Below are 25396 nucleotides of genomic sequence, written 5' to 3'. Positions count from 1 at the left end.
ATATATGTGTAATATTGTATGCTGAGAGGACTCGAGTTCTGACTCATGAGCTGGGAGCATTCTTCTTTACTGCTGAGGTAGATGGCTCTTCTTTCAAGCGTTTTAGGATAGAATATTAACATCATGCCATTCCCAACCAATATGATTTCTACTTACCATTATAAGTGTGGGTTTCAAATCTGATTCCCAAGTATATCTGAAGCCAAGGGCATCTTTCCATCCTCAGGATGGAAAGGTTGTCAGGATTCTCACCCCAGTTATTCTTATTGCTTCCTGTACTACTTATAGCCCCTAACTAGGAGCCAAAATTCACCATTTCCCCAGCAAGCCTTTCACATGGTTTATCAGCCAGTCAACTAACTATTATCAAAGTGGGTTGATCACCAGGCCCTGTCACCAATCTCCTCCTTTAGTTTCACAGACACAAAGGCTTTGCTAATCTTCTTCAGGAACACTCTAAATTCAGTTCTGCACCTTTTCCACTTAGGGTATCAATCTAAACTCACTCCATTAAATCCCTTGAGGGTCCATTTTAAATGGAATTTCTCTATTATCTCTTTAATATGTTAATTTCAATGGTCTATATTTAATCTCAAACTCTGATTAGTGATTCACTATGTGTCTACACTTTACTATCTATCTCTTACACTACAGATCTTAAATACCACAAAGCTTTTGCCTTGTCTCTAGCCACAATTATCTACCACCCATTGGCAATTAAGGGCATAGTGCATATTAGATTGTCAACACGTACGAGAAATGTCAATATAGAATGGGAAAATAAAAGAAATTAAAAAATTCAATATGGTGACCAATATTCTGAATGTTAATATTATATATAAATTATATATTAATATGAATCCTTGGTCCTCTTTAAGTGTTATTTGTATTTTTTGGTGAAAGGCTTGTATATCTATCACTTAGATGTTCTCTAGGGTTTAATTTTATTTTGGTCACAAGTTATATTATCTTTAGGGTAACTTGTAAAAACACAAATAATAATTCTTGCATATGAAATATGGCATTATAGTTTGTAGTTTTTCGAGTTTTACCTGTGGATTATTTAGGACTTTTATATTGTGCTATTTTTAAAAAAATACTTATAGACTTTTACCACTACCTATAACATTTTGCATTTTTCTTGTTTAACTCACATAACCAGGACTTCTGTAAATGATTCTTAGATGTATAGGGAAGAGATGATTCTTTAAAAAAAAGTTTTAATGTCAAGGAAAAGCTTTCTAGTTATCACAAGTAGGCACAATATTTGCTATTGCTCTTCATAGGCCTCTTTTCCCACACCATGAAGATTTTGTTTTAACTAGTTTCATTAGTTCCAACATTCCTGATTTTGCCTTTCCTTTTTAAATTCATTCTTTTAGTTTTTGAAATTATAATTTAACTACATTCTTGACTTCTTGATAGACTATCATTTTCTACTGTATTCATCTTGCCAGTGTATCTGAACCGAGTTCCACAGTACATTTACATCTGTGACTTGATTACTTTTGTGAGTTTTGAAATTTCTTTTGAAATATGTTTCTGTGCCTTCCAGCTGTTCTTCTGTTTGAGACTTGAAATGTAATGATATGTGTGCAGTTAATTTTATATTGTCCTATATTTGGTTTTTCTTTTTTTATCTCTGTGCTTCATTTTTTTAAATATTTTCTGAAAAAACCCACAACATTAGAGCTTATAAATACTATCATTTGGTATATATAATATTAAAATCAATTCAACTATAATCCTAGCACTAGAGAAGTTGAAACAGAATTACTCAGTTTGAAGCCTGTCTAGACTACAGTGTCCTTAAAATATCAATTCAAATGTTGCCATTTTAATTATATTATTTATTTTTATTATCATAACATTTAAATATAGATTCCAAACTTCTGGGTTTAGAAAATGTCATTTATATTAATGTAGAACCAGATCTCACAGGCACCAATATCAATAGCCAGATGGCTTATGCCTGTATCTCACTGAAGGATGGAAGTTTTCAGAGAGGGTTTCTGGAGAATCTGGATGGCTCCTGTCTCTAGGAACATTTACTTTGTGTTTTGCCTGAGAGCCCATAGGGAGAAGAGCAGAATAAACTGCCTCACTGAACTGAATCTGTTAGGCCTCAGTTTGCCAATCTCATCCCGTGCTCTGACCTTCTATCCTGGGGCACCATGGGCACTGGGAGCTTAGAACATGTACAGAGTCTTTCTTTGTGCTAATTTTTTTATTACACTTTTCATTTCCTAAGAAAAAGAAAACTTCCAAATACTGCCCCTAGCTTTCAATTGGCTTCTACATTCTATTTAGCATTTTGTACTCTTCATGTGTAGACTTGAAGTAATGCATTAAAGGAGAATGTTGTCCAACATCATCCATCTTCTTTCATCTTTACCTTTTTCCTTCTGTTTTAGTTTTGCATGTCGTAGTAATACTTTTCTCTTCATAACACATTTTCTTTACGAGTATCATGTATTTACTGAAATGTGTGTGTGTGCTTGTGTTTGTGTGTGCATGTGAGTGTGTGTGTATGCACTGCTGGCTTCTCAGACTTGCAAGCAAATGATCCAAGACTGGAGGCTTCACACAGGATGTGGGCTCACCTCCAGTCAGCAACTCTGCAGTGACAAATCCCCGCCTTTGTAATCTTAGCTGTCTTTGCACTTGTTTTGAGAAGTGTCAGTCATCTAGAGTTACTTTAGTATAGCCACCTCAGATATTCCTGACAACTTGGTTTTGATGAGTCCAACATTTCCCTCATTTTCAAAGTAAAAATCTGACTAATTTAACAATATTGTGCAACCCTTGACACAAACAAAACTTGAAAATTCTGCTTGCAGTGCAATGTGTGAAAATCTCTCATTATATAAGTCATAGACACAATGCCAAATAAATGGTTCTGCTCACTACTGAAAGATAAATAATCTACTTAGAAGGAACTCAAGTGTTTTCCGACACTGGGAACAGATAATATTAAAATACAGAGTTGTAAAGCATCCTATCCATGTATAGTTGCTCAGTAGTCATAGCAGAGAGATATTCTGATCAGAGTTTAGGAATTTCCTTGGTATCCATCCATGGGAGATCAGCAATGCTATTATTACTAACTAGTTTTCCAGCTAGGGCAGAGGTAGAAACAGGGTTGGGTATGTGGCCAGATCCATGGTGAAAGCTTTCACAGCAGTGAGACCTCTCCAGACAGTGAAGTATTACAAATTCCTGGGCTCAGAACCTGTTACCATTGGACAGATTGTTTCATTTTTATTCTGCCAAGAACATTAAAAAACAGCATGCTGCCAGAAAGGTTATGATCATGACGAGCATGTTCAAATGATTTTTAATCCCACCAATCGCTTTTAGCCAATATTACACGTTAGATAAGAATTAAAATATATCAACTCTGTTTTTCTCTTTATGTCAAACTATAAAGCAAGTCGCTGACTTATGCTTTGGGATCAATAATCCTACAATATGTTGTAAGGCAAAAGAAATCTCTGTGGTTCTATTTTTATGCATAGAGACTTCATAAGAGTAATGTATCTGAATTAAAAATGCTTTCAATGGAAAATACTGTTTTGAAATTATATATTTTTATTTAAAGTTTTACCTGTCTTGTAAGATTTTCATACAAGAGTTCTGTGATTACATCATTTTATTGCTTCCTTTCTATCTTCTAACTCTTCCTGTGTCCCCACACTCCCTCCCAAATTGAGAACCTCTTCAAATCTATATCTGTCTGTATCTATATCTGTACCTGTATCTGCATCTGCATTTATCTCTATATTACATACATACATAATATACTCTATATTACTGACTTTACTCAGTGCTGCTAGTATGCAAAATATGTACACATTTCAGACTGACCACTTATGCTTGGTAACCTCTAATCTTCCTTTCTAGAAAACCTTAATTTTCCAAAATGCTTTTTAGGGTTGGGAACTTGTGAAATTTCCCATGTGCATGTATGTAGGTCTTTAGGTGGACATATTGTCACAAATTCATGGGTGCAGCATCCGGAGCAGCAGGTATGCTTGTCCTCTGGCTTTTTAGTCTTTTCACACTTTCTTCTACAATGTTCCCTGAGACTAAGTAGTTTTGTGTAGATCTCCCAGATGAAGCCAGGCACTTTACAGGCTGATATTTTCTGCAGTTGACCAGTTGTGTATATTTGGAGTAGCTTACATCTGATGCAGAAAACAAAAGCAAACAAAAACAAAACAAAACAACAACAACAATAACAACAACAAAAACATCTTTAGCTTCTTTGGTGGTGAGGGAGAACTATATAGATAAATGGAAATAGTAACCTTTTCTGTCATAGGTTGTTGGCTAGACTTATATGAAAAGGCTTCCATTCTATTCAGTGAGCCTTGATACCAGTTAGACAGCTGGTGTTTAACCCCTAGATGGTGTTTAACCTGGAATGCTGGTTCAACATTGTGGGTATTTTATTAACCTTTTCATTGTAGTCCTTCACAAGTTTTATGGCTACCTAAAACTACTAATTGTTTTTCTTAGCAATTTGCATAGCACTTTCTAATATTATGAGAGCAGTGGAAAATCTTCCACTTTTATTTAGTTTTTTAAATTTCAGAAAAGTTTTGTATGTATCTTTTCATAATGCCAAATATTGCCATTTGTCGGCTCATGATCAATCAATTGAATGTTACCTACAACACAAGTTTGGAAACATTGTGTGCCTTAATGGAGGTTCTAAATAAATAACCACCCCCCAAATAATCACTGAATTAATAAGTAACAACCGAGAAGGATGCTTAAAGAGGCTTACCTTTCTAAGCATAAACTCTTTTTTTATCAAAGTGGCATGTAATTCAGGACTTAGAGCCTGCTGACTAATTAGTAATTTCTATGTCCATGATAGACTGAAATTATGACTCTACTTTTCCTCTTATTTATTCATCCTTATGACTTAATATTACTATTACTTCACCCAATCATTATTTTAGTATATGCATTTATATTCATCTATATAACCATAACGATACATAATATATAAAACTTCAATGAAAATAAATATACTTTTATGTAGAAAAATATCCCTTAAATCTACTCTAAGCTTCAGTGCAGTAGCTGGATATAATATTAACTCAAACAAAGCAGTGGCCTTTCAGTACACAAAGGGTAAACAGGCTAAGAAAGAAATTAGGGAAACAACACCTTTCGTAATAGTCACAAATAATATAAAATATCTTAGCGTGACTCTAACTCAGGAAGTGAAAGATCTGCATGATAAGAACTTCAAGTCTCTAAAGAAAGAAATTAAAGAAGATCTCAGAAGATGGAAAGATCTCCCATGCTCATGGATTGGCAGGATCAACATTGTAAAAATGGCTATCCTGCCAAAAGCAATCTAAAGATTCAATGCAATCCCCATCAAAATTCCAACTCAATTCTTCAACTACATAGAAAGGGCAATCTGCAAATTCACCTGGAATAACAAAAAACCGAGAATAGCAAAAACTCTTCTCACTGATAAAAGAACTTCTGGTGGAATCACCATGCATGACCTAAAGCTGTACTACAGAGCAATTGTGATAAAAACTGCATGGTACTGGTATAGTGACAGACAAGTAGACCAATGAAATAGAATTGAAGACCCAGAAATGAACCCACACACCTATGGTCACGTGATCTTTGACAAGGGAGCTAAAACCATCCAGTAGAAAAAGGACAGTATTTTCAACAACTGGTGCTGGCACAACTGGCGATTATCATATAGAAGAATGTGAAATGATCCATTCCTATCTCCTTGTACTAAGGTCAAATCTAAGTGGATCAAGGAACTCCACATAAAACCAGAGACAGTGAAACTTATAGAAGAGAAAGTGGGGAAAAGCCTCGAAAATATGGGCACAGGGGAAAAATTCCTGAATAGAACAGCAATGGCTTGTGCTGTAAGATTGAGAATTGACAAATGGGACCTTATAAAATTTCAAAGCTTCTGTAAGGCAAAATACACCATCAATAAGACAAAAAGGCCACCAACAGAATAGGAAAGGATTTTTACTTATCCTAAATCAGATAGGGGACTAATATGAATATATATAAGGAACTCAAGAGGGTGGACTCTAGAAAATCAAATAGCCCCATTAAAAATGGGGTTCAGAGCTAAACAAAGAATTCTCACCTGAGGAATACTGAATAGCTGAGAAGCACCTGAAAAAATGTTCAGCATCCTTAATAATCAGGAAAATGTAAATCAAAACAACCCTGAGATTCCACCTCACACCAGTCAGAATGGCTAAGGTCAAAAATGCAGGTGACAGCAGATGCTGGCAAGGATGTGGAGAAAGAGGAACATTCCTCCATTTTTGGTGTGATTGTAAGCTTGTACAACCACTCTGGAAATCAGTCTGGCAGTTCCTCAGAAAATTGGACATAATACTACTGGAGGATCCCGCAATACCTCTCCTGAGCATATATCCAGAAGATGTTCCAACTGGTAAGAAGGACACATGTTCTACTATGTTCATAGCAGCCTTATTTATAATAGCCAGAAGCTGGGAAGAACCCAGATGCCCCTCAACAGAGGAATGGATACAGAAAATGTGGTACATTTTCACAATGGAGTACTACACAGCTATTTAAAAGAATTAATTTATGAAATTCCTAGGCAAATAGTTGGACCTAGAGGGCATCATCCTGAGTGAGGTAACCCAATCACAAAAGAACTTAAATGATATGTACTCACTGTTAAGTGGATATTAGCCCAGAAACTTAGAATACCCAAGATACAAGATACAATTTGCAAAGCACATGAAACTCAAGAAGAATGAAGACCAAAGTGTGGACACTTTGCCCCTTCTTAGAATTGGGAACAAAACACCCGTGGAAGGAATTACAGAGACAAAGTTTGGAGCTCAGAGGAAAAGATGGACCATCTAGAGACTGCCATACCCGGGAATACATCCCATAATCAGCCTCCAAACGTTGACACCATTGCATACACTAGCAAAATTTTGCTGAAAGGACCCAGATATAGCTGTCTCTTGTGAGGCTATGCCGGGGCCTAGCAAACACAGAAGTGGATGCTCAGAGTCAGCTACTGGATGGATCACAGGTCCTCCAATGGAGGAGCTAGAGAAAGTACCCAAGGAGCTAGAGGGGTCTTCAATCCTATAGGTCGAACAACAATATGAACTAACCAGTAACCCCCAGAGCTCATGTCTCTAGCTGCATATGTATCAGAAAATGGCCCTTTTGGCCATCAAAAGAAAGAGAGGCCCATTGGTCTTGCAAACTTTATATGACTTAGTACAGGGGAATGCCAGGCCCAAGAAGTGGTAGTGGGTTGGTAGGGGAGTGCGGGGGGGGGGGTTATGGGGGATTTGGGGATAGCATTGGAAAATAATCAATGAAGAAAATACCTAATAAAAAGAAAAAAAAAAGCTATTTGCCAGCAAGACATGGAAGGTCATTATATCTGCTGGGTCGTTATCATTGATGCTGTATTGCAAGTAAAACTGAGGCATATGGCTCTGGCCTTCCTGATTTATTTTATATTCTTTTCTGAGTGTTTTTAAATCCTCAGCATCTCTAGAACAATGATTGTATATTACTCAGAACCTGGTCCACAGGATCATGAATGAATGTGTGTTACAGAGTGCTATATGTTAGAAGTAAGAGAATTCATGACACCATGGATGCAGTATGGCAGTGATTACATCATCAAGTGTGTGTCCATGGGGTAAGTGAAATTATCCACACACAAAAGATCATCTCCTTGTATACCCCTAGGTGGCTATGACTTTACTATATACCCCTGGCTGCCTAGAACTTACAAAGATCCGTCTCTGGATATGATTTCTAGATCTACAGCAGGGGATAGAAGACCTGAATAAGGAAGATGGTCTCAAGAGTCACTACTTGCAAATCAATTTTTATGCATAAGAAATAGATTTTTAAAAAATAGGTTTTAAAAGTTTAATTAATATAGAGATAAAGGCAAAAACAATCAATGAAATATAAGAACAAGAACATATAACTTCTAAATAACATAGCAACAACTCAAAAAAAAATCAAAACTTCAACCAAAACTCTAAAGGAAAATTATTGTTCAGCTGCTTTCTCTTTCTGTACTTTTAGCAGCACAGACCTACAGCCTGCTGCTCCTCTTGGACACTTGATAGCAGTGCAGCCAGCTCAGTTCTTTGCCAAGAGGCGTTGTCTGAAGAGAAAAGGGAACAACGCCCTAAATCAGCCATGGCTTCCTAGTTAGGGCCTATTCCCACTCAGGACAAGTGATATAAGAAGATTCATCTGAGGAAGATTGTGGGTGCTGGAGATGGTGCTCAGCAGGGGCCTCCTGGGGTGGCAACTCCTCAGCAGGGGCCTCCTGGGGTGGCAACTGCTCAGCAGGGGCCTACTGGGGTGGCAACTCCTCAGTAGGGGCCTCCTGGGGTGGCAACTCCTCAGCAGGGGCCTCCTGGGGTGACAACTCCTCAGCAGGGGCCTCCTGGGGTGGCAACTCATTCTGCAGGATGCTGTCTTCTTGATCTGTGGCCAATCCCAGCTCTCTTGCAGTTTCTGAGACCTGGAAGAGGAAGACAGATACTAAGACACAGGAAAGGTGGGGAAAGTGTTGGTAGCTGTCAGGCTGCTGCCTCCCAATACCTCAACTTAACTTGACAGTCAACATTAATATTTTAACTGAAATTATTGGTGTTAAATCTGCAGACAGGTAACGTATTCAAAAACATTCACAAAACATGGTCTGAAAAAGATCAACTCAGGCTTCTATCAGCTCCAACCAAAACATGGCAAAGGAAGAGACCTCAAAAGATTATAAGAAGAAAGGAGAAGGCCACATGCCACCCAGATCAATGATAATGAGAAGCACTCATTTGACATTTGTACTTGGCTCTAATCCCTCCAAGATGTATGCACCTGGGATGTCATATGACCTCTGCCTGTCTCCTGTCTAAGGGGCCAGAACTCACTCAAACCTCCGCATAGCATTCCACCTATCATGAAGACATGCAAGAATGTGTCATGTTATTCACCTGTCACCCTTAGTTGACTGCAGATTAAAGCAGAGTTGAAAGGTACAATTGCCAGTGGTAACAGTGTCTCAAAAGAAGCTAATTCAGTGTCTCCCAAGAGGCTAATTTCCCAGAATGCTTGTGTGAAGACAGAACAATGAACAGCTACATTCCATGAGGAGGGTGGCTGCTTGGGAGTATGGACTAGAAAGTTTGAAGCAAAGATAAATCTAATGTGCCAATGGTATCAGACAGTTATAGCCTGACTGAATTGTTTGTCCCTACCTGATGTTCCTGAGTGTCAAGGATGCTGTTCTTCTCCTGTTCGTCTTTACCACTCAGGTTCACGTCCAAATGCTGTTGAATGCTGGCCCATTCAGCCTGTACTTCCTTGCTCTCCTGCTGCAATGTCATCAACTTCTTCTTTATAAGATTGTTCTCCATTAGGGCCCGGCTGTGCAGGTTACTGTAAACACACTCTGCATGGTAAGATCCTGCAGCCTCCTCCTCCCATTTCTACTTACAGGTCCCATTAACCTGACCTGTACCCTGGTTCCCATGAAGACCTAATACAATCCACCTCAATACATCCATGGCATCTGTACAAACAGCAAACAGCCATTTCAGGGAAGAAGAAATTTTGGCTGCAGTCCAAACACCAAAAAGGGTCCATGTTTCTTCAAAAGAAAGAGGGATCTCCTTCTACCCATGACAGCCCATGCATTGTGGCAATACCAATTAGTAGGCTGCAAATGCAATCAGGGTAGTCAGTAGAACCAAAGGGAGGGTACTCTATCCTTATGTTATATCTCACTCAGCTCTGTAAAACCCTGCCTGAGCCCCAGAGGACCAGGACAGCATAATAACCTTCTCATGATCTGAATTACTTTCCTATCTATTGGCTCCTGAGGATGCCTGGAGAACACTGGCAGTGGTAACAGTCTCTTAGAGACCTAGGAAAACTGAGTCCAAAAGATCCAAGGCACACTGATGGCTCAAAAGCAGAAAGGATAGAACCAGACCTGCAGACTCTCCAGTCCAGAAACAAAGGAAGGTAGAAATGGCCACTTCACAAGTGTTGGCCTCCCTGACAAGAACTTACCTATAGAAATTTATCTCCTTCTTGAGCTCCTCATTTTCCTCTCGGGCCTCCATGGTTGCCATCTCTAAGTCGTGTTGCAATGTCATGAGCTCCTTCTGCTTTAACTTCAGTTCTTCATAACTTTGATTTAGCCTGTGTTAGGGCCCGGCCCCAGGAAGACAGAACTCCATGAACTTAGGCTTTTAGGAACACATGAACTCAGGTTGAGTCCTGGACTACTGCAGCCATGGAAACCACACTCTGCATTCTAAATGCTGGGATTTTCTTAACCTTGGGAAACTGGCTATCCTGGCCCCAGAATGTCAGAAGCTAGGCATTCAGGTGGAGGGTGCCCTGGCTCCCTGTGTTACTCAGTAGGGCTGAAGGACAGACTAACCAGTTATGTTCTCAGGAGCCTGGGCTACAGGTCATTGCCCACCAGACACCTGTGATGTTAATTCTCCTGTTTTCATAAAAGGGACTCTAAATCCTGGATAACTAATACTTTAGAGACAGATATTACACATGATTCTGGAGATGAGGCCCAGACATCACCACAGATTTATAATCTGCCCAAAGGATACAAATATATGAACAGTTGTGACCACATAGTCAAAGTGCAATGCTATTTAAAGTGGGGACTACCAGACCTCAGGACCCACATCACCTGGAAACTGTTAGGCAGGTAAATCCTCAGGCAAAAACACCTACACCTAGATTCCAAATGGTGGAGAGAAATAAAGACATACAAAACATATTCACAGATCTGGACATGTGCATGCACACAGGCTCATAGACTTAGACCTATACACAAGATGGAGAAACAAAGAGTGAGAGAATGAGAGAGACGGAGACAAAGAGAACACAATGTGAGAAGAAATGTATGCAACATTACTGCCTCAGAGTATAAGGCACACAAAGAGGAACAGGCATGAACTTCAGTCATTCTAATCAAGTGCTGAGAAGAACCATGTGGGACCAGGGCCCTCTAGCTGCTACCTGGAGGTTCCAGCACTCAGTCACCTGCCAGACAAGTAAAAACACAATTACAAACTCCCATCACCTAGAAACCTCCTGTCAAAGGCTTTCCAAATGAACCCTAGGAATTCATCACTGCCTCTATCCCTGAGTTTTTCACTCAGACTCCAAGTTCCTCTTTTCAAGTGGAGGGACCAGAAGAGTCTATTTCCCATCACACTCCTGACAAAGCTTCAGGCGTTGCCTCTCCTCTAAACAGTGTTTAGGGGCATGAAATGGGGCCCAGGTATGTTCTCCTGCTACAGCTTCCCACAACCCACCCCTTTAAAAGCATAAGATGAGGGAGTCATTGCAGATTCCAGATTGACACCGCAGGTTTTAGAGCAACGTATACCTCATGATCTTGGATCCCAAGGTCAAGTTCAGGTAATCTCTCAGCCCATTTTTCTCCTGGCTAATGAGCTGGATCTCTTCCATCAGCTCCTCCTCTTCCTTCTCAAACTGATTGCTTGTGACAGGTACAGGGGATGATGTCTGTCTGTGAGCCACTGTAGGTAGATGAATACAAGAATATTTGATGTGAAAATTCAAAGAGTGTAGACTGTCTACAGAGAAGGAATACATGCCTGTAACCTAGTGACACCACCAAGAGATTGGTCCCAGTATGAGATTTCTTCTCAGTGGATCTCAGTTCTACCATCACTCTAGAGAGATCAGGTGATACAAGTAGCCAGATGTTTCCCCAGTCTTCCTAAACATGCTTATGAGGACCAGAGAGATATCTTCTCAAGGGTACAACTTGGCTTCAGAGCACTGAGCCCTGTGGTTTCACAAGTCAGATGATAAATTCATTATTCAAAAGTATTTGAGATTTTGGAGATGCTCAGATATCCTACCTGTTACTCTAAGCCAAGGAATTGGCTTAAAAAGTCATGCAGGGGGAGAACATGGTCAACACAATGATCAATTCCCCCCCTCCCAAACACCAAACACCCCAGAAGTAGAAATAGAATCCCCCTCTGTCTGGGTGTGTCAACTGATAGTTCTTTGTTTACAGTATAGAAATGACTGCCACCCACAATTGGTGATAAAGAAACTTATCGTAGGAACTGTCACAAACAGGAGGTCTGAGTAGTCCTCAGAACATGAGGTCATGATCTGGAGCACTATTCTCTCCCTGGCACTAATGTCAGATGACTACAGGAACTAAAGGAAGCCATGGACTGAAGTGCAGGATTTCCCTCCCCCAAACTGGCATTGCTTAGATCTGCTGTCACTCCTGATAGGTCTCATTCTGTCCCCATGTAACACCCACAATACCCAGTGGAAGTAAAGACTTGAAGTTCATAGCATAACAGCTTTGACCTTGCCAACGCCTGCCTTAGGGGACGGAGAAAGCACTGTTCTGAAATCCTTGATGTTCAAGAATTGTGATAACCATGGAAATTTTTTCACTACCTGGAGTTTCCAGTTCCACATTACTAGAAAGGACAGCTCAGGCCACCCCTACCAGGAAGCTCAACATCCACTTTCCAGGACTTACTCCACATTCGCCAAGTCCACCTCCTTCGTCCTTCATTCCTCTCACATGGAAGGCCAGCATCCATGCTCCCCTCTCTTGTCTCTCTCCCATCCACATTGACTCTCTGAAAAAGTCTCCTGAGTCGGACACACATGGTCATCTCTGAAATGGCCAGATACCACCTGGGAAATCTCAGTGAGCTTGTTGTCACTAAAAACTTGTGACATCACAGAAGTTGCTAAGAACTCTCTCTCCAGGAGGCAAGAAGGGACTGCTGATGTCATGGAATACATACAGCCTTTGGTTCCCTGCTAATGTTCTCCCTGTACTGACAGGAAGCTGAGCTGCCCTTTCCTGGGGCATAGCCATTGAGCACATCCTCCTTCCAAAGCCAGGGTTTGTTCTAGGCTTGATTGGCAACACCTAAGTAATTCCTATGTATCTAACTCAATGTTTCCTTTCCAAACACTTCTCAGAAATGTCTCATCCTACCTTAAATTTTCCTCAATCAGCAATATAAACCATTAAAAAACTACTGAGAAGTCATACCAGTACGAATATGCAGCCAAAATCTACTCCTGTCTCATCATGTACAGGTGCATGAAATCTCATCCAGGCTGAGCCTGCAGGGCCAGTTGCAATGTGGGTGTGTGTTAGGGGCCACACTCATGAAGCCTTGTGCTTAGCATTTAAATTTGCCCCAAGATCCCTTAGGAGGGAGACATGCAGTCATCATGCAGTCATCATGCTTCTGACAACAGTCTAGAGATCTGTTGGCAGAGGAAACTGAAATATTGGAGCCACCAATGAGAGGCCCTCAGATTGTGTGTGTGTGTGTGGGGGGGGGAGGCTTTCCTCACTGCACCAAACTTACCCAGCAGTATTTCTTACAGCCCTCTCTGAGAGATACCATGAGATTCTGTATGAAGTAAATAATATATTCAACAGAGCGGCAGATGTGCAGACAGAAGATATAGGGAAATACAATAGACATAGGATAGTTTACAGAGCAAGGGCCTAGCATCTTGTATTTGGGTTCATGTTTGGATCCACCAACCACACAAAACCCAATCTCAGTCAAACATGAATGATTCATTAAATGCAGACCCTAAGTTGATTGATCAGAACCAGGTTTTGGGGGTTGAGCCATAGCCCCAAAAATCTATCTTTGTTAACTTATAAAGACAAAAACCCAAAAAGCAAAAACATAAAACAAAACAAACAAAAAACAAAAACAAAAAGAAATGAAAAAAGTACAATCAGTTCATTTAAAGTTAGGGAAGTATTCAGTGGTCAGTTCTGATCAGGCCATTTTAGATATAAAAATGCATATTGACTTAATTTGAGGGGTCCCATGGAATGTTTTATGAACCACTGTAAGATTAACAAATCTCATACAGAACATAACAGGTTGTGGACACCATGACTTTGCTCTGAGTCAAGTTGTTTTTCTGTGTTGATGATTGGCTGTCATATGACAGCAACAATCTGAAATATGGGGCAGACATAGAACACAATGGCTATTGTTATACTGGGCAATACATGGCTCAGCATTAGATTATCCAGGTCTCTCATAATGACTAGTTCTGTCTTCACAGACTTGGAGGTCCCACTTGTAAGCCCAAATATTGGAAAGTGTAAGCAGAATTGTCTGAGCTCAAGGTTATCCTGGCCCACATGGGGTATTTGAGACCCTGTTTCAGAAAACAACACTAAAACACACGCTACATTCAAGGCCTCACTTCCCAAGTCTTGTCTTCTTACACGCGTTCACGCGACCGGCCAGGAAGAATGCAACAAACCGGAATCTTCTGCGGCAAAGCTTTATTGCTTACATCTTTAGGAGCCAGAGAGCAAGAGTGCAAGAGAGCAAGAGCCAGAGCAAGAGCTTTATTGCTTACATCTTCAGGAGCCAGAGCGCAAGAGCGCTAGAGTGCAAGAGCCAGAGCAAGAGAGAGCAAGAGCTCTATTGCTTACATCTTTAGGAGCCAGAGCGCAAGAGCGCAAGCAAGCAAGAGCAAAAGCAAGAGAGCAAGAGCAAGAGCTCTATTGCTTACATCTTTAGGAGCTAGAGCGCAAGAGCAAAAGCAAGAGCGCAAGAGAAAAAAGCCAGAGCAAGAGAGAGAATGGCGAAACCCCGTCCCTTTTAAGGAGAATTATTCTCCGCCTAGGACGTATTACTCCTTGATTGGCTGCAGCCCATTGGCCGAGTTGTCGTCACGGGGAAGGCAGAGCACATGGGGTGGAAAACTACCCTTGGCACATGCGCAGATTATTTGTTTACCACTTAGAACACAGGATGTCAGCGCCATCTTGCAATGGCGAATGTGAGGGCGGCTCCCCACATTGTCTATTATAAAGAACTTACCATTCTCTCCCTTCCAGTCTTTCTTTCTGGGAAGATGGAGAAGTGAAAATATTCTTTCCATTCTAAGGACCATGTTCTCTTTTTCCCTAAACCCACATTAAGAACAAATGAAAGTGAGTATCATCACCTGAACAACTGAGTAATATCCACTGCTGCTAGCGTGGTACTGTGCTGATGATAATCTTAGCTTCCTTTAGTGTTGCTGCCCCAGCAGGAAGTATTAAGTGCTGAGGCCAGAGCTCAGAGAACCTTTCAAGGGGCTACGCAGAAGCCATCAGAGACTCTCCACTTCCTTGTCTTGAGATGAAATCCAGGAACACAATGTGAACTTGGTGGCCAATTAACCATACATCAACTTCTACCTCCACCTTTCTGCGTTCAGTACAGGAAAGTGTTCACGCACCTCCATGCCAGATTTATGTTGATATATATCCCAGGGCGCAGACTTTTTAGAGAGTTGGGTGTAGTCAAGAACTTGGTGCCCTCAGTAAGATGTGAAGACTATCAATAAGAAGTGACCACACTGTATTTGTTTAAACAATATTTGAAAATTGAGCATAACTTAGGAGTTAGACACCAGCACTGTGTCATGGCCTTTTTGTGCCTAGACATGGCTCAAAGGGAAGGTGGGAGGAGACCTTGGGTTCCTTGAACATATAGAGTGGGATGAAATGAGCACTGATCAGTCTGAGCAACACTGCTGAGGCCCCTTATTTCAAGTAAAAAACACATTCTCTGTCCTCCTTCCAAAGAGCTCCTGTTGAGGTCATGGACCTTGTATAAACATGCTAACATCATGCAGACATCTTTCCTAATGATACAAAGTTCTCTCTGGTGAGGCTTGCCCCCTTACATATCTGTAGGAAATTTGTTACTAGGCAGCAGTCTATTTCATGCTGTTGCTGTAATATGCTTCCCAGTTGTGATGGTTTATAAACTCTTGCACCAGGGAGTGGCACCATTCGGAGGTGTGGCCTTGTTGGAATAGGTGTGACCTGGTTGGAGTAGGTGTGTCACTGTGGGTGTTGGCTTAAACTCTCACCCTAGGTGCCTGGAAGTCAGTTTTCCACTAGCACACTTTCGATGAAAATATAGAACTCTCAGCTCTGCCTGTGCCATGTCTGTCTGGATGCTGCCATGCTTGATGATAATGGACTGAACCTCTGAACCTGTAAGCCAGCCCCAATGAAATGTTGTTTTTATAGGACTTGCCTTGGTCATGGGGTCTGTTCACAGCAGTAAAACCCTACCTAAGACAGAAGTTAGTACCAGGGATTGGGTTATTGCTGTAATAGGCCTGACCATGCTTTCATTTGAAAGAATGTGGATTTGGGGACTTTGGATTGGAACACAGTGGAATGCTTTAAATGTGGCTTAATGGGTCATCCTAGTAGGAATTGGAAGACTTTGTTGCTGGGAGTAATTTGAACTGTGTTGACCTGGCCCAAGAGATTTCAAAGGAGAAGAATTTCAGACTGTGGCATAAAGACTGTTTTGCGGTATTTTGGTGAAGAATGTGGCTACTTTTTGCCCTTGACTGAAAAGTCTGCCTGAGACTAAGGTGTAGGGCATAAAATTAATTGCGTTGACAAGGGAAGTTTCAAAAAAGCCCTGCAGGGACTTTGTTCTCTGGTTAAGTCTTATGAAGAGAAGTTTGAACAAGCATAGTAAGCTTAGAAAGGAAAAATATAAAATACATGGTTCGAGTATTAAAGGGATACCAGAAAGTGAAATGGAGCAAAATACTGTGTTCTAGGAGATAACACATTAAGGGAGTGGGACCTTGGGGCAAGATCCTACCCAGCTAAATTTAGATTCGGGCATGATGGTACACACCTTTAATCCCAGGAGACAGGTATGTTGATCTCTGCGTTCAAGGTCAATCTACAGAGCAAGAACCAGGATAGCCAAGCTTAGGCAGTGAAGGATTTGGAAAACATAAAGCCAATGATAATGTAATAGTACAAGGGGGTCACGTTCTATATAGTTCCTGTAAGCAGCAGAACTCAGCAGCTTCAGCCATGTAATTTTGGCTCTAGAGTTAAGAATGGAAGGAACTACTGGGACAATTGATGCTGGTTAGCTGGAGCTAAGAAACTAGCAGTGATTAAGAAGAGACCAGCATCACTGAGTTGAAATCTGGAATTTGTTTTCTGGGACCACAAGGAAGCTGTGTTCCAGAGATAGCCAAGGTTGTACCTAGTGCTACAGCTGGACTTGGTAATGTGGAAGAGTCACGCAGGTTGTACTGGTTTTGAAGGAATGAGGTGTCATGAAGAACAGCTGAGGCTTGGCATTATGAGAGGTCATGGAAGGCCATTGGAGAAGGTGTAGCCTCAGCTGTATTTGAGGGCCCAGGACTGAAGCGGTCATGCAAAGGATTTGAGGCTTGGCACCATGAAGAGAGCCTATTGGTGAAGCCTAGTAGGAGATGTCATGTATTGGAGATGTCAGTACCATGGGATGATCACCAAGAACAACAGCTGTAGTGGAGTGGATTTACCTGAGCTTAGAGTGCTACAGAGGGCAGAGGTAGAGAAGTGATGCCAGCCTTTAGAAGGAGTCCAAAATGTCAAGTAGAATCCTAGACACTGAAACAAGAAGCTATATTATTGAAATTATCTTGGAGACACAAAGAACTTAAAGATGCCAGAGCCATGGGATACACGCTAGGGAAAGCTGCTAACAGGGTTGAACCAGCCCAGGATAAAGCAGTTTGTTGCAGTCAAAGATGAAAAAGGAGTGGAGATCTGAACTTTGACATCAGCCATGGAGATGCAGAGTTTGGAGTTTGCCCAGCTGGTTTCCTGTCTTTCTTTGGGGATTACAGTTAAGTGATTGGATGAATCTCAGAAGTGGCCTTGAACTTTGGACTTTTAATATTGTTGAGACTGCTATAGACTATGAGAATTTTAAAAGTTGGACTAAATGCATTTTGCATTATGCTATGTTTAAGTATGGCCCCAATAGACTCATATGTTTGAATAAGTCTATGGGGGCCAGGGAGTGGAATATGATGATTTGTATATTCTTGCACCAGGGAGTGGCACCATTTGGAGGTGTGCCATTATTGGAATAGGTGTGACCTGGTTGGAGTAGGTGTGTCACTGTGGGAGTGGGCTTAAACTCTCAATCTAGGTGCCTGGAAGTCAGTCTTCTACCTGCAGCCTTTGGATGAAGATGTAGAACTCTCAGCCCTGCTTGTGCCATGCCTGCCTGGATACTGCCATGCTCCCACCTTGATGATAATGGACTGAACCTCTGAACCTATAATCCAGCCCCAATGAAATGTTGTTTTTATAAGACTTGTCTTGGTCATTCTGTCTGTTTATAGCAGTAAAACCCTAACTAAGACTCCAGTCATGGATGTAAAACAAAACGAAACAAAATCTTGACTCATAGCAGGGTTATGCTGGCCATGTGCCCTGCTATGTTCTATAAGTCATGAGGTTTGTTAATATTATGAATTTCCACATCTATATGTTTCACATAAGACCTTTCAAATTCAAGGTCAATATGAACTATTAAGTCTAAAATGGCTTGAGTCAGGGCAGCATTTCCATCCCCTGTGCATGAGCTCTTTGTGGTTTTTTTCATGAAGCTTGCCCTAAGAAATGTCTAGCATACAGTTTTCAGCTGTTGCCCTGGTTGTTCTGTAATTGGGTGTGCATTCAATAAACCTTCCCCATTTAACTAAATTTAGTGTTTCTGTGGTTTGTTTGGTGACCCTTGGACAGAAACTCTTCCATTCAGCAGCACATAGGACACTGAGCCAAGGTGAAGAATGGTGATATCTTGCCATGAATTATGTGACAAGGGGGGAGGGGAATTTATCCCTTATGATAAGGATCAGGGGTGGCTTGGTGCTTTTTAGGTTTCTATTTGCCATGTGCAACAGCTTCAAGAGCCCATTTCTGATGTCCTTGGAATCATTATGTTCCCATGATGATGCACTCAGGCATGCCTGGAAATAACCAGAACACTTGCCAGAGAGCTTGATTTCTATAAGGGAGGGAATATTGCTAATTTGTGCAGCAGGATATTTGGTCACATTGTAAACCCCAAGATTGTTTTAATTTCTGAAAGAAAAAAGAAAAAAAACCTTTTTATGGTGTAGCTCAGCCCTAGCACAGACCTGTAACCCAAGAGCTTTCTGTTCAGTGTACATTTCTGACCTGTGGCTTAGCCCTATTACACACATTTATTGCAAAGCAAAATAAAGTCAACACCACATCCAAAAGTAGAGCAATTAACCAGTTGAAAGGGAATGAATATAACTGAACAGAAGGAAGGTCTTTTTTTTTTTTTTTTTTTTTTTTTTTTTTTTTTTTTTTTGGTATTTTTGAGACAGGGTTTCTCTGTAGAGCCCTGACTGTCCTGAAACTCATTCTGTAGACCAGGCTGGCCTTGAACTCAGAAATCTGCCTGCCTCTGCCTCCCAAGTGCTGGGATTAAAGGCATGTGCCACCACTGTCCAGCCTCAGAAAGAAGGTCTTTAAGTTGAAGGATATTTAAGACAGTGTGGAGAGGGATAAAGAATGCGTTCCTTCTGGGAGGTCATCAGGGTAGGAAGGTCAGCTGGGTGCTTTCCCTGACTCTCTGAGCTGGCTACTGAGTCTTCACTGGTAAAATTAAATGCATGGCATATGTGTGTGTTTTTAAAATGTATTTATTAATCATTCCATTGGATTACATCTCACATGATATACCACTTCCTGGTTACCCTTCACTAACCCCTCAAACTACATCTGCACTCTCTGCCTCCACTCTGCCTGGATGAGGATGCTCCTTCACCCACCCTCCTTTTCCTGCCCTACTGATTCAGAAACCCACTACACTGGAGAATCAAACCTCCACACGACCAAGGGCCTCGCCTCCCATTGCTTTCAGCAAGGCCATTCTCTGCTACAATGTATCTGGAGCTGTAGATCCTTCCTTATACACTCCTGGGTTGTGGTCTAGTGTCTAGGAGCACTGGCTGGTCCTGCCAGCAGATGTTGCTTTTCAATAGGACAGCATTCCCCTCTGCACCTCCAGCTTTTCTGCAAGCTCCCACAATGAGTTCCCTGAGCTCAGTGTAATGGTTGGCTCCAATGGTCAGTTGCTGGCCACACCTCCCAAAGAACCGCCACTCCAGGCTCCTGTCTGCAAAAGCCTCTTGACCACAGGAACAGTGTCTGGTTTGGTGTCTGAAGACAGGATGTATCCCCAGGTAGGGAAGTCCTTCAGTCTCTGCTCCATTTCTTGTCCCTGTTCTTCCTTTTCTCAGGAACGTTTCTTGGTTAAAATCTTTGAGATGGCTGGGTGGCACCATTCCTTAACAGAGAGCCTTGGCAGGGGTTGCGATGGGGGTTGGAGGACGTGGGGGAGGCATACCTATCTACTGCCGGTGCTCTCTACAGGTTCTATCTTCCCCTTCTCTGTGCATTTCTACTAAATCCATCCCCTTTGGGTCTTGGGAGCCTCTTGTTTCCCTGATGTCGGAGGGCTTCAAAAGTCTATTCCCTGTTCCTCATTCTCCCACCCACTATGTAATTTTTTTCCGAAATCCTGACCATCAGTAGCTCTCTCCCATCCCTTCCAGTACCTGATACTGCCTCCCTTATTTCCACCCCTCCTCTCTCCCTCCCAGGTCCGCCTCTACCTCCCAGGATCATCCTGTTCCCCCCTTAATGCAGGATAGGGTAATGCCAGGATCAGGAATGGGAGTTGGTAGGTTAGGGAGCAGGGGGAGGGAGGAGGGGATAGGGGATTTTCGGAGGGGAAACTAGGAAAGGGGATAACATTTGAAATGTAAATAAAGAAAATATAAAAGAAAGAAAGAAAGAAAGAAAGAAAGAAAGAAAGAAAGGAAGGAAGGAAGGAAGGAAGGAAGGAAGGAAGAAAGGAAGAAAGAAAGATAGAAAGAATGAATCATGACACCAGAATCACTGACAAGGACCCGTGGGGAATCACAGAGTGCAGAGGCCCAGTGCGGGTCTGATCTAGGTCTTCTGCATTTATGTTATGGTTGTGTAGCCTGGCGTTCTTGTGAGATTCCTAACAGTGGGAGCAAAGGCTCTCTCTGAATGTTTTGCTTTCCTTTTGGACCCTTTTCCTCCACTGACCTGCCTTGTCTTGTCCAAGCCTTGATATGATGACATGTGCTGAGTTTTATTGTCCCTGTTATGCTGTATTTGGTTGATGCTCCTGGGAGGCCTGTGAATATAAATATTGTTAAAATAGTGACGTAGGAAACAGCCTACAACAGTCAAGGAGATCTTACTAGTCCCACATTGACAGCTGGGCTTGGAAGAGACATCACACAGCAAAGTTTTTTTCTGTGAGAAAAATAAATAAGAAGTTACCCTTCTTTTAAAATTGATTGAGGGAACACCCAACATCATTCTCTAGACACACACACAGACACACACACACACACACACACACACACACACACACACACACATACAAATGAAAACCACAAAATGTCACGGTATTGTTTTTTTTCTTTTTTTTGAATATTATTTTTCTTTTTTCATTTATTTATTTTTATTTTTTATTTTTATTAGATATTTTCTTTACATTTCAAATGCTATCCTGAAAGTTCCCTGTACCCTCCCTCCACCCTGCTCCCCTACCCACCCACTCCCACTTCTTGGTCCTGGTGTTCCCCTGTACTGGGGCATACTTTGCAATACTAAGGAGCCTCTACTCCCAGTGAGGGCCTACCAGGCCATCTTCTGCAACCTATGCAGCTAGAGACACAACAAACCCAGACAATGAATTTATGAAATCCTTAGGCAAATGGATGTATCTGGAGGGTATCATCCTGAGTGAGGCAACCCAATCACAAAAGAATTAACATGATATGCACTCACTGATTAGTGGATATTAGCCCAAAAACTTAGAAAACCCAAGATACAATTTGCAAAACATATGAAACTCAAGAATAAGGAAGACCAAAGTGTGGAGGAGAGGCCCTTTGTCTTTCAAAGATTATATGCCCCAATACAGGGGACTGCCAGGGCCAGGAAGCAGGAGTAGGTAGGTTGGGGAGCAGGGCAAGGCTAGGGTATAGGGACTTTCGGGATAGCATTTGAATTTTAAATGAAGAAAATATCTAATAAAAATTGTTTAAATATATAAAAAAAGAAATCTTTCAATGTATTAGATGGTTGCTTATTCATGATTGTCTATGATTTCATCTCTTGAGGGTATTTTCGTATAGTAGACAGTATCTATGGACAAACTAGGAAATAGCAAATGGAAATAGTTTGAAAGAAGAAAATAATTGAGGAATCAAATAGGCTCATAGTGTCAGCATTTGGAAGGTGAATAGGAAGATCAAGAAGCAGTCCAGCTACATAGGAGGACATTAACTCAAAACAACATTAATTGTTATGTTTTTATAATTGCAAGTTATTGTTTAGAGGCAAATGGTTGCAGGGTTGTTGGCCCCCATCCACTCCACCACTGGGCAAGGCTCCTTGGGGAGGGAGGTAGGACAGGGGAGTTTGATAGTGCTTATCCCAGGATGTTGCAGGGATGGGTGTGAGCTGTAGGGAAGCCCACAGACACTACTCTGGGGGTGGGAAAGTGTAGTGTGAGCCAAGGGAAAGCCTGAGCTGGGTCAGGTGTCTCTGGTCTGCGATGAGGAGTTAGAGAACAGCAGAGACTGGGAGTTGCAGAAGAGCTGAGAGCAGAGTTGGGAGCTGGAGGACTGGATCTAGCCTGGGGGCAGGGGAGAGGGGAGCTCTGGCTGGTCCCTCTGAGAGAGTCCTTTGTTCGATGAGTGGCAGACTTGGTGGCAGTTGTGGTTGGGAGTGCAGAGGCCTTCTATAGGAGACTAGACAGCTCTGTAGGCAGAGGTCCTCTCCATGGCTCTCCACTGTGGATCTCAATGAAAAGAGAGTCTGTGGTTCCAAACAGCTTATTGTCATGGTGCGAAGTGGATACAAAAAGCCACACCCCACTTCTCAGGGTGGGCCAGAGATTAAATACTTTTTATAGGAAGGGCTGTTTGGGTAGAGCAGCTTTGGTAACACCCTCCAGGCTCCTAGGTACCTCATTAGCATGGAGAACTCAGGTTTTGGGCCTACTTGACTGTGACTTTTCCCATTGTCTTGGTCTGAAATGTTAATTATGCCTCATCTACTTGTGGAAGGGCACAGGGGCCTGGTGCCTGGACCAAGCAAAGCGCCTATCAACCCATTCAGCGTCTCTGGGGCTTCCAGCCTTTGGCTAGACCATACCAGGCTTACCCTCATGGTTCACTGCCCCACTAATAGGAAATCAATGAATAATTTTCACTATTTTAAATTTATTTCTATTTATTTATTTTATATTATAAAGAAGAAATCAAATCATGCCAGTACAGAAAAGTCCATGCTGTCTGTGATTCACTTCCCTTTTAAGGGAAAATGTAGGTTGAACATTGAACGCTGAGAGTTGGGTGTGGTGGCGCACTCCTTTAACCCCACTATTCAGGAGGCAGAGGCAGGTGGATCTCCAAATTTGAGACCAGCCTGGTCACAGAAAAAGTTCCAGAACTGCTGGTGCCTCACAAACAAACAACAAAAAGAAAGTTGAAAAGAAAACAAATACTTTGTATTAATGGAAAGCTAACTTTAAAGAAAAATTTGTAGAAAGACAGTGAAAATATTATGTTTTGAGGCAAGTATCATTTCAAAAGGAATTTTAACAACTGGTGTGTTTGGTGGTGTGTGTATTTATCTCCAAAAAAATACCTGGTATACCTAAATAAAACAAATATGAACAGGTTTGAGGGAATAATTAGCTAAAATACAACAGTAACAGGAAGCTTCATTGTTTCTTTAAATAGACATCAAATAAAAATCAAAACAGAAAATATACTCTATGTAAAATGACTGAAAACTCTAAGAATATTCAATCCAACATATCTCTTAAGTTCTGGAATATTATCTAAGATAGAACCCACATAGGGCCACATACAAAAAATTTAAAAAGATTAAAATCAGGATCAAGTGTAAACTAGGAATCTATCACAGGAAGCACTCCTAGGCTTTATGAATATATGTAAGCATTTAAAAAATGTTCCTAAAATATGAGTAAACCAATTAAGAAACCAAAAGGATAATAAAAATAACAGGACAAATAAAAATGGAAGCAAATAACAAAACTGTCACACAACAGAAGCAGACTTAAGGATGAGATTACAGAAAACTCAAGTGCCCATATCAAAAAAAGATGAAAGTGTCCAAATAAAAACCTAAACTTGTATCTCTGAGAACAATAACGAGATACATCTAAAACTCAGGCACATGTAGGGTATGGGACCTCCAGGCCTCAGAATGTATGGAGAAGCTATTGGTGTGGAACCCCTGCTGAAGGAGAGAGAATTATTCTATTTTGAATATACAGACATCAATAGGTAGCCCATGCTTCGCGAGATATTCCCATACTCATGAAGGTATGGACAGCATGAACTGGACTTGATTTAGTTATTGAAAGGAAAAAAAAAAAACAGTGAACTTGCAAGGGGCAGATTAGCAGGTGAACAAGCTGAGTTATAACGTGGAAGTAGGAGGAGGAAGTGTAATCACGTTGCATTGCACAAATACATGAAATTCTCACAAAGTAAAGGGCAATTAAAAAAATAAAAGTAAATAGGACAAGAAGAATAAATTAGGTGCCAAATTAATGGAAAGATTCAAATCACAAATAGAAAATAAAAAATAAAAAGTCCAGAAAATGACATAAATGATAAGTGAAACTAAATATTAAATTTTGAAAAGAAGAAAACGACAAACATTTAGCTAGATCAAGAAAAATAAGGAAAAAGTCAAGTAAAACAAACAATAGAGGGGGGCATTAAAATGATATTATAAAGACAAAAATCTTATAAGATGGCAAAATAAATGCTATAGAATGAAGAAATATGAAAGTAATGCAGACATTTCCAACCATATAAACTCTCTAGGAGTGAATCACTGAGAAAGAGAAAATCTGACAAGACCAATAACAGTAAGATTCTATCAGGAATAAAAGTGTTTGCATCACTAAAACCCCAGAACCAGATTACTCTTTCAGAAAAATTTCATCAAATATTTAAAGACCTATACAGATCCCACTTAAGTACCCCAAAGAGAAGGAGGAATATCTATTTTCAAAGAAGAATTTTTTTTTATTTTGTGAGGCCATTACTATCCTCATAAAACAATTGGTGAGGATTATTCTTTTATTTCTTCATGGTTACAAAATTTCTGAAATGCAGGCATTCTCATTCATGTATTTACAGATGAACATTCACATCAACAGGCATATTATTCAAATATCTTCCTTTGTTTTCTGACAAATTTTGTTAAGCAGAATTTGGTGCCTTTAATTATCACTTATATTGCTTTCTTTATTTACTGTCTGATGGAAGTTTAAATGCCAATTATGTTTTAATTGCTTTAAGTCAGCATATTAAGATTTTT

At 40.9% G+C, this 25396-nt stretch overlaps 1 protein-coding gene across 1 annotated transcript; it reads right to left on the bottom strand.

Moving 5' to 3' along the window:
- Positions 1-7935: 7935 nt before the first annotated feature.
- Positions 7936-12750, bottom strand: Speer4f1 (spermatogenesis associated glutamate (E)-rich protein 4F1). Its single transcript, NM_027609.2, has 5 exons — positions 12608-12750; positions 11459-11612; positions 10108-10239; positions 9291-9471; positions 7936-8557 (listed from the first exon to the last, which is right to left on the bottom strand). Exons 1-5 carry the CDS (start codon positions 12744-12746, stop codon positions 8387-8389), a joined length of 777 nt encoding a protein of 258 aa, NP_081885.1. The 5' UTR covers positions 12747-12750; the 3' UTR covers positions 7936-8386.
- Positions 12751-25396: the final 12646 nt, after the last annotated feature.

The sequence above is a fragment of the Mus musculus genome, chromosome 5 (genome assembly GCF_000001635.26).
Source record: "Mus musculus strain C57BL/6J chromosome 5, GRCm38.p6 C57BL/6J".
NCBI lineage: Eukaryota > Metazoa > Chordata > Mammalia > Rodentia > Muridae > Mus > Mus musculus.
This window is presented reverse-complemented; position numbering and strand designations above follow the sequence as displayed.

Bases quoted from the DNA above. Each gene is read 5' to 3' on its own strand.
- Speer4f1 (NM_027609.2), bottom strand. From the start codon at position 12,746: ATGACCATGTGTGTCCGACTCAGGAGACTTTTTCAGAGAGTCAATGTG. The intron at 9,472-10,107 runs GTAAGTTCTTGT...GTGTGTTTACAG, and splicing joins AAGGAGATAAATTTCTATAG to TAACCTGCACAGCCGGGCCC. The intron at 8,558-9,290 runs GTAGGGACAAAC...TTCCTCTTCCAG, and splicing joins TTGACACTCAGGAACATCAG to GTCTCAGAAACTGCAAGAGA.